The 10,250-nt window shown below is 30.7% G+C and overlaps 1 protein-coding gene across 2 annotated transcripts; it reads right to left on the bottom strand.

The window, feature by feature from the left end:
* Nucleotides 1-5,382: 5,382 nt before the first annotated feature.
* LOC105778203 (hypothetical protein) lies at nucleotides 5,383-8,559 on the bottom strand. Of its 2 annotated transcripts, XM_012601863.2 has the most exons (3): nucleotides 7,862-8,493; nucleotides 6,416-6,752; nucleotides 5,383-5,693 (listed from the first exon to the last, which is right to left on the bottom strand). In XM_012601863.2, exons 1-3 carry the CDS (start codon nucleotides 8,425-8,427, stop codon nucleotides 5,466-5,468), a joined length of 1,131 nt encoding a protein of 376 aa, XP_012457317.1. In that variant the 5' UTR covers nucleotides 8,428-8,493; the 3' UTR covers nucleotides 5,383-5,465. The 2 variants fall into 2 exon arrangements, with proteins under 2 accessions (XP_012457317.1, XP_052477630.1); XM_052621670.1 differs by lacking the exon at nucleotides 6,416-6,752 and having other exon boundaries at nucleotides 5,551-5,693; nucleotides 7,862-8,559.
* Between the last annotated feature and the right edge of the window lie 1,691 nt (nucleotides 8,560-10,250).

The raw sequence follows: 10,250 nt of genomic DNA, 5'->3' as shown, positions 1-10,250 counted from the left end.
GAATGTGGTGAATTCATAGTGTGAGCCAAGTAGACTAGAAGAACAACTTGATCAACAATGTTTTGTAGGTATGTGTTTCAGAATGGGAATAGTTAAGGAATTATGAAAAGGCTGAGTGAAGAGCGTTAGTAATGTACTGAAGATGTTAAGGGTTAGACATGGTCACAAAGTAAGGTATGGCATTTATGGTATAAAGAAGAAAGGTATTCGCCAAAGTCAAGTTGAAGAACGAAGAACAATGAGATGATAATGAAATTCCCAAATGCATTGTTTTGAGACAACATAGGTAAATAGAGTTTAACTCGTTAAGTTCTCATGAACTTACCTTTGTGTATTTTGTTACAGGTAAGTTGATTGGTTTTACTCCATAAGAGATGACACCAAGGTTACGCTAGAGGTCACAAGACGGACTATTATGCATATAGAATGTGTTGGCAGCACAATTGTAATCAATATTATCACTAAAGGATTAAAACAAATAGAAAGTTGTAATCAAGTTATGATATTTGCTTGTAAGCCCTTGTTATTTGAAGTTTTGTATGATGATTGTTATTATCTACGGTACGTCCAGTTGTAAGTAAGTTGGAACAACATTTTTAAATAATATGTAAATGTTGAAAAATTGTACGTTTTGTTCTTGAGTAAGTCTGTAATAGAGTTGTAACATCCAAGATTCGAACCCAACGAATCAGATCAGGTTGAAGGTGTTACAAGCCAAATATTTCTCATCTTAGAATTTTTTTTATGTGCGGTATATGTTCTAATTAATCCACCACAACGCACAAAGATGGGTCCCCAAAGGAAGTTGAGAATATATGTTGGTTATGAATATTCTTCTATAATTAAGCATCTTGAACCATTAACTAGAGATTTATTTACTACACAATTTGTTCATTGTAACTTTGATAAAACAACATGCCCAACGTTAGGGGGAGAGAAAAATAGCTAGTAAAAGAAATTACATGGAATGAGTTATCATTATCTTAATATGATCCTCGTACAAGTCAAAGGATAATACATTTGTAAAACATTGTCAATCAATTGCCAAATGCATTCACTAACTTAAAGCGAGTTACAAAATCTCACATACCAGCTGAAAATGCTCCAATCTGAATTCATGTCCCAGTAAGACAAAATATTAGTGCCAAATAAAATAATGCATGCCTGAAGTGTGGAAGACCAATCTATTTCAAATATAAAAATCCTTGTGAAAAGAGAGGAGTAAACATTTAAGACAGTCATATTATGGAGACAAGTGCCCAAGAAGAGGCCAAGAACATAACTTATCAAAAAACCCCATAAGAGGTTTAGATACCTAAAAATAGTAATAATAAAGAAATCTCGATAAATTATGTCACTTCAAGAAAAGGATGGAACCGAAATAATATAGTTGTCGACAACATTTTTTCTTATAATGCTACTATTGAAATAGAAAAAGAAAATGAGGATCTTAAGCATAAATATGTTGAAAATTTTGACATAGAAAAGATTGACCAAATTGGAAAGAAGCAATTCAAGCAAAATTGAATTCACTTTCTAAATGTGAGGTTTTTGGACCTATAGTACAAATATCTGAATATGTAAAGCTTGTAGGATACAAATAGGTATTTGTGCGAAAATGAAATGGGAAAATGAAGTCGTAAGATATAAAGCACAACTTGTAGCACAAGGATTTTTAGAAAGGCCCGACATTAATTATAAAAAGACATACTTCTATGTGGTGGATGCAATCATGTTAAGATATCTTATTAGTTTAATACTACATGAAAAACCTGGCATGTGTCTCATGGATGTTGTTACAACCTGTTTATATGGCTCACTTGATAGTGAAATTTATATGAACGTCCCTGAAGGATTGAAAATCCCAAAAGCATATAGAGTTCCCCAAAAAAGTTTCTCAGTTAGATTAAAGAAATCCTTATATGGATTAAATAATCTAGATATATGTTGTATAACCGTCTTATTGAATTTTTTTGAAAGAATGTTATAAAAATGATCCAATTTGTCCATGTGTTTTTATTAAAAGGTCTGGATTAAATTTTGTGATAATTGTTATTTATGTTGACGATTTAAATATTATTGGAATTCCTAAACAACTTCAAAATACGAAAAATTACTTAAAGAAAGAATTTGAGATGAAAGATCTTAGAAAAATAAAGTTTTGTCTCGACCTGCAGATCGAGCATTTAAAGGATGGAATTCATGTCTATTAGCCAGCTTATACAGAAAAGATCTTTAAAAAAATTCTACATCGGTAAAGCACATCCATTAAGTACCCCAATTTGTAAGATCATTAGATGTGAATAAAGACCCATTTCGTCCTTGTGAAAATGGTGAAGAGTTTCTTGGTCTTGAAGTATCATATCTAAATGTCATAGAGGCATTGATTTATCTTGCAAACAACACATGACCAGATATAACATTTGCTATGAACTTGTTAGCAAGATTTAGTTCTCTCCAACACATAGACATTAGAATGGAATTAAACATGTATTTAGATATCTCAGAGGTATCATTGTTATAAGGTTATTTTATTCAAGTGATTCAAGATCTTTATTAGTTGGTTATGCGGATGCTAGATATTTATCATATCCACATAAAGGTCAGTCTCAAATGGGATATTTATTTTCATATGGAGGTACAACCATATCATCGTATTCAACAAAACTACATTAGTTACTGCCTCTTCAAATCATGCAAAAATAATTGTGATCCATGAGGCAAGTTGAAAAGTGTGTTTGGCTAAGGTTGTTAACGCAACATATCCAGAAGATATGTCTCTGCAAGAAAAGATGGCAACTATCATATACAAAGATAATGCAACATGTATAGCTTAGTTAAAGGGTGGTTACATAAAAAGTGACAAAACGAAACATATTTCATCAAAAATATTCTTCACTCATGATCTTGAGAAAAAAAAGTGATATAGAAGTTCAACAAATTCGTTCTAGTGATAATTTTGCTAATCCTTTTACCAAGGCATTGCCAACCACAACGTTTGAAAGACTAGTATACAAGATTAGAATGTGTCGACTCAAAGATGTACTATGATGTTGCCATTAGGGGGTGTCTAAAACACGTTGTACTCTTTTCCTTTAATCAAGATTTTGTCCCACTGAGTTTTTCTGGTAAAATTTTTTAAGAAGATAGTTTGTAATAGGAGGTTGAATACTCTTTTTTCTTCATTAGGTTTTTGTCCCATAAGATTTTTCCTAATAAGATTTTAACGAGACATATTTTTCATTGATCGACATCCAAGGAGGAGTGTTGTAAAATAGATGTCCATATAACTCCCACAACCTCCAATAATTTATCTTCTTGTAACTCTTGTAACTCCTAAAATTTTATAAGATACCTTAATTATCTTTATTATAGCTTTTAAGCTATAGAGGAGCATATATAAACTTTTAGTATCCCAAAATTAAAATAGAATAATCTTTTAATTTTTACTTTTCTCTCTTTTATAATTCTCTTATATATTAACAAATAATTAATAATACAAAATTATTTTGCTAAAATAAGGAAGAAAAAGGAAACTTGAGATAATGAACTATGTATCTCATAATTGTTTCTTGTTCATGCTAGAGAGTTCGTCATACATATATTTCAGTCATATCTGTTGAGCTAATTTGTCGGCTGATTAATTGACTTACAATGATTATAAATAAAGTAATAAATGTAATTAGATTGCAATACAAATTTAGTATGATATCCTTAATATTTTAATTGATTAATAATAATCTTTTATTTAAATGAACCGCTGTTGTACACACTACACAAAGACAAATATATAAAATATAAACAATGAAATGTGTCTTTCCTGGTGGATGTAAACTATCATAATCCAGCCATATATATCTAACCCCTATTTATTTCTCCCTTAGCAATAATAATAATGTGATCATTGTATCCAACTGCGATGTGCATGTATCAAATGAGGTAGACATTTTTGGCAAAAGTAAAAATGGATCCGTGGACAATTAGATATTGATCGCGATGTGACTAACAAAATCTTCTCTAAGATTATTTGGTGGGATTTTCTCTTTACCCCATTCTCCAACTTAACATCGTATACACATAATTTTGTATAGCTGATGTGAATGATTGGTTGATAATGCATGCATGCATTTTAACCTAATCTATAATTTCCAAATCTTTCGTTCTTAAATCATTACGGGGCCTCCAAACATTGACATCTTAACTAAAATCATATCTCAATGTTTCTCTTTTCTTTACTTTTCAAGGGCACAAACAAAAAGAAAATATCCCCAAACCTACTAAACAGGGATGAATCCAGAGGCGTGAGTCCGTCGTACCCTTGAAATTTTCAGATTTTTAAATTTTATATATAAATTATTATGTATTTTAGATTTGGTGTTCACATTATATAACATTCGCCCCCTTAGTCTAATTGTATTTCATATAATAAACTCCTTTGAGCCATAAAGTTATATTTTGTATTAACAAGGTATTTTTCAGTTTTTAATTATATAACTTTAATAATAATAATAATCAAATATTAAAGTATGAAAAGCTTTAAAAGACTAAACTTAGAGATCCAATATGGACTTTAAAGCCGAATTCTAGAATGAATTGATTCGGCTTATACACATACATATTAGGTTAGTGACTTTCTTGTATTTTGATTTGTATGTCTTGCTAATGAATTATCTTCTTCTGGTAAGGTACAAACACAGCCGAGAGAAAAAAAAAAGAGTTTGATGTTGAGATTAAGAGCATAGAGTAAAAAAAATACAAATTATCTTCCTCTCGGCTCCTTGCGCAAAAGACCCCTCGGTAAATATCATTGATGAGTTCGATCTTATAAAAAAGCGGAAAATACAATTTAGGATGCCTAGTATTGAGAAATAGGACTACAACCAAATTTTTTTAATTTAATTTTTGAAATAATAATGATATTTATGAAATTTTCAGTATAGTATTAGTTATTCTTGTTTTTCATATTGAAAAAAATATTTAATTTTATGTAATGTGATTTTTTCCTTTTAATTTTTTTACAATTAAATCATTCATGAAAAAACATTAAATTGTTAAAAAAATCAAAACAGACACTTTTTAGGTTAAAAAAAAGTTGTTTCGAATTTAAAAGTTTCGCCCTCTTTAGAGTAAAATCCTAGATCCATCCCCGCCAACAATAACATCTCTTAATAAGATTTTATTCAAAAATAAAGCAAATACATAGAATATAGTAGTACAAGATCTTTATTTTCTTTTTCTTGCACAAAAACTTGGATGTATGATTAAACTATTTTGTCAGTCTTTTTCACCTTCAAACACTGCACTCTTCAATCCATTTCTCAAAGCCTCAAACTGTATATTGATCAATCAAGCCATGTGAAAATAAAAATGAGGGGAAAAATATTACCCAAACCAATACTTCATAAGATAAAGCATTTCCATGCCTTTGAGATTGAATGTAAAGAAAACATGCAACTTGATCTAAATCATGGAGAGGTTTTGAGCATAAAAATAGAATAAAGGGAAAAAATAAGGACTGCAACAAAGAATTGATCAGCTAAGGAGATCATTTTGTAAGTTGATTTTTTGTAAGAGTGAGTTATGTTTATAGATGAACACTTAAGCTCCATGGAGAAAGAGCACTTGGATCCACCCACTTCTGGTCGATAAATAATTCGCCCCCGTACACATTTGAATTCTCCCATGCTCCATTCCTATTGCCAGAAAAAGGAAAATAAGATTGTTAAAAGTGTATGTTTCAGGCTTTGATTTCACTTTTTTTGGGCTCATGAGATATAGAAAATTGCATGACATGTACTTTTTATTTCATCATGTAATGGGCAACTTCCTTTATTTTGCACACCCACAATATATAATTAGGTTAGTTTTAGGCATAATTGTTCTTTTTTCTTCTTCCTTTTTTGGGTAAAACATATATGTATTTGTATTCATTTGGGTAAAATAAATATACAACTTCAGTTGTTATTGAGCAAATCAAAGATTTTCTTTTTTCAGAATTTTATTTTGGTATAAGCAAGCAAATTACATTACAATGGAAAAGGGGAATAAATTCACAAATACAGAGATTAAACCCTGGACCTTATGCTAATCAGCTTAAAACCCAAGCAAGTTTGCTACTAAACCATGTCACCCAAGCAAGTTTTGCCACTAACCCAGTGACACAGTTGACTAACCATGTCACAGTTGGTGTTAGGAAGAATAACCAAGTTATAGTGGTTTTTACTATGATTTAAAGAGTCCTTTTACTACCTTATCTAAAAGACAATAAAGGGTACTAATTAATTAGATATGTTTTTTACTACTGACCATTTTATGAAAGATTTAACTATATACTTGATTATAACATAAATAACGAAGGTAAATGCAACGCGAACCCTTAGTTGAAGTTAAAAAAAGGGAAAGAGAAGAGACTTGCCTCGAGTTGATGTCCAAAGGTGAGAATAAGGGTGTCAGGAGCAACATCAAAAGTTAAAAGTCGAGGCCCAGTTTTGAGAGAAAATTGGCAGTGCTTGGTTGGAAGGTGGAGGCTTAATGTATAATCACAACAATGGCCGTTTTCTTCTTCGTTTACGTTTGGATCTTGGTCAGCCAACTTATCCTCATTACTATTATTATTGTACTTGTATATGCTCACAACCGACTCTCCTCTTCGAAATCCCTTCCTGCCAACCTGCCTTGCATTTTCTACCAATATCTTCCCCAATTCTTCCGCTACTTCCTCCAGTTTACTTGCTACTTTCTCTACTTTTTCACTATTTCAAACCAAACAACCCACTTTTCACCATATTTACATACATACAGTAATACTGTATCAACTCACATTGCTATAATGTATATCTATTTTCACACATTTTTATCTCTATCAATATTTAACAATTCCACTTCTAAATCAAATAATTTAGTCATGTTATCATGCATGTAAGGTTTCGAAGTAAAATTTATATAAAGTAAATGAATTATTCCATGGAAGATCAAGTTTCATGATGGCCAACAAGCTACTGGTCTAGTGACAACTTGTATGTGTGGATTCAAGTGTTAGCAGGCTATCTAGGGTTCTTTCCTCATGAAACTCCCTCCCTATCCCTTAGGTTTTTCTGTACTGCATGTAAATTTTTTTATATAAAATTAATGAATTATTCCATAGAAGATCAACTCTCATAATTGTGACATTTTCCCCTATTATTTGGCTTATTTTGATGTTTTATAAACCAAAGAAAAAAAACACTTAATCAATATATATAGATAATAAGCATATCAAATTAGTTTAAATTAGATACAGATAAATCTAAAATTTACACCAAAACTTGGATTTTATACATGCAATTCAAATTTCATTTACCTACCACATCTACATATCATTATTTTGTATGTATATAACGGACACAACTATTTATATTTACCTAACATAAACACTTATAGATTTATGTGGCTTTTTTTTTTAAATGTATCAATGTTTTCGAAGGCTAAATTTTTATAGTAATGCTTCATCTTGTTTTAAAATAAAATTTTAATTTACAAAATAAAAACATTTAGTCATAATTGTATTTTAATTCACTTAAGTGTTTAATATGCATACTAAGCATGTATAAACGTGCATGCACGTTACACATTAAGCTATAATTTCGAAATATATCTCAATTATATATACACAAGTGATCAAGTATATTGTTAAACTGGAGGGTTAACAAAAATATTATTTTACGTTAATTTCAATTTTAACCTCTGGCCCAAGCTAAAAGAGTATAAAACTAGGTACGCAAAAATCAAAATTAGGTAGTGAATAGGGCCCAAAAAGCCCAAGGAATTTAAAGAAATTTACTCATATTTCTGTGGAAGGTGGCGGGAGGGAAGGTTAGAATACCTGAAGCTGTGATACAAGTGAACGCCGATATATTGGCGAGCCCACTCCATCCTCTCGTCTTTGCAATCAACCCACACAATCTCCTCCCTCTTTCCCACCGAATTCCTCCTGTATCCCGTATCTCTCTCTTCCAACACCCCGAACACTCTCGCCGCCTCTTTCACCGTCGCCCTCACCTCCTCCCCCGCATCGATCCCATGCCGCCCTATCGCCACCACTCCATACTTCCGTGCCGATCGCATAAACCGCTCCACCGACCCCACCTCCCTTAAACCAAGGGATTGGAAATCGACCTTATCGGGTAGGCCGTGGTGGCGGAGTGTCTGGCACTCGGGTAGCGTTAGGTCGGGGATCTGTAACGACTTCTCGAGAAAGTCGGTTAAGATCTCGTTGGCAGCGGATCGTGAGCCGGTGGCGGTTGGGATGGGTGATGGAGGTGGGGCCTTGATGTTAAGCTTGCTCATACAGCGCATTACAGGTACAGCCATGGAGTCGTACAACAAGAAAGAAAGGAGAAAGGAGGGTTCGGTTGAGAGGGGTATTAAAAAAGGAGTAGACTTGATCATCTTCCTTTCGCTTTGCTTTCTCTTCTGCTCTTCTGTCCTATCGCCACCTGTAACTCTGTGACTTCAAACCCTGGATCCAAATGCACTAGATTTCGCCACGTCGTTCAATAAAAAGGCCCTACCTGGGCCCCAATATTAGTTGGGACTTGTAATCTGTGTTCTTTAGGAATTTAAAAAATAAAATAAAATAGCTATTAAAATGAAAAAAGGACAACAAATTGTTGAATGGATTTATAAACCAGAAAAAGGAAAAGCAAGAATTCCTTTTCCAGTAATAAAAATTAAAAGTCTAAGTCTATTTCCTAAGCAATTTTAAAAATTAATAAGTATTTTTAAAATATTTATTTTTTAATATTTTTTATATTTTAATAGGGTACTTGTCAACCTTATTTATACTAAAAACTTCACTAATAATATGTCAAGTAAATTTTCAAAATTTATTAGTCGAAAAATTACAAGGAAATTCTTGGTTGGTTTTCCTTTGTATGATTAATATTTTAATGGTTCTATCCTCATATTTCAATCATATAGATCATGCATGTCATATTTGATGGAAATTAAAATCTTTTAATTATTTTTTATATTAAAAAACTTTCAATCATTCAATAAATATTAATATATATACTTTATAAGATCAATATGATAGAGATATCGATAGGTTCAATTTATTGCAAGTACAATGATATCGATAAATTTAACGGTTGGATCTTTAACATTTTCAATCTCTCCTTATAATCTTTTATGAGTTAATTGCACTAAGCACCCTAAACTATGACTATCATTTTAAATCGGTTCACAAACTTCAAAACATTCTAATTACATCTCAAACTTCAAAGCATTCTAATTGCATCTCAAACTTAAAAGTTATATCGATCAAGTCTTTTCGTTATTATAAACATTAAATGACACGTCAAATCTTATGTAGCTAAATTTGAAATGAAAACTTTTTTGAAAAATAAAATGAAAACTTTTTAAAAATAAGATGTTGCAATATTACTTTTAAAAGTAAAAACTAAAAATAAAGTACAACTAAAAAGAAGAGATTGGACGATTAAACATACGTAAAAGCTTGAAAACATTAAAAAATTAAGAATTTTCAACATCCATTTAACAATATGATTTTTCTTCTTAAAATTTACATTTTGCTTATACCGTATAAGATTTGAGGTATCATTTAACATTAAATTAACGATTTCAGTAACAAAAGGACTAAATTAATACAACATATGTAATTTAAGGATGTAATGAGAATTATTTAAAGTTTAAGACTAATTTAAAATAAAGGTCATAGTATAAGGACGTTTGGTGCAATTAATCTTTTAATTTATAATTTAATTAGTCAAAATTCAAAAGAAAGACGAAAAGTTTGAGCTTTCTCTTTCATAAATTTCTTTTGGTCAAATAAATCAAAAGTATTATGAATAAAGCTAATTGGTTTTAGAAATGAAGGTGATTATGAATACCCTTATTTTTATTATTGATTAGTATGGTCCTCGGCTTATTTCGTGTTAGATCGATTATTTATTTGTATTTGGTTATAAAGTAAAACGTTGAATATTAAAATATATTCTAAGTATATATATTTCGTACATTTAGAATTTAGTTTATCTATATTTATTTTAGGAATTTAATCCTTACATTTATCGGATTTAAAATTGTTACCACCGTTAAATTTCTTCTATTAAAATTTTTAGTGTGACATTTTGAAATTAAAAAAATCAATTGGTAGTCATGTAACAATAAAAATAATGTTGAAATACTTATTAGGATTTTTTCTTAAAAACACCTATTTGAATTCTTCATGATAAAAATAACTTTTTATA

This window comes from Gossypium raimondii, chromosome 10 (genome assembly GCF_025698545.1).
Source record: "Gossypium raimondii isolate GPD5lz chromosome 10, ASM2569854v1, whole genome shotgun sequence".
In the NCBI taxonomy this organism is placed as follows: Eukaryota; Viridiplantae; Streptophyta; class Magnoliopsida; order Malvales; family Malvaceae; genus Gossypium; species Gossypium raimondii.
The sequence above is the reverse complement of the archived record's forward strand: the minus strand, read 5'-3'. Positions and strand labels throughout refer to the sequence as shown.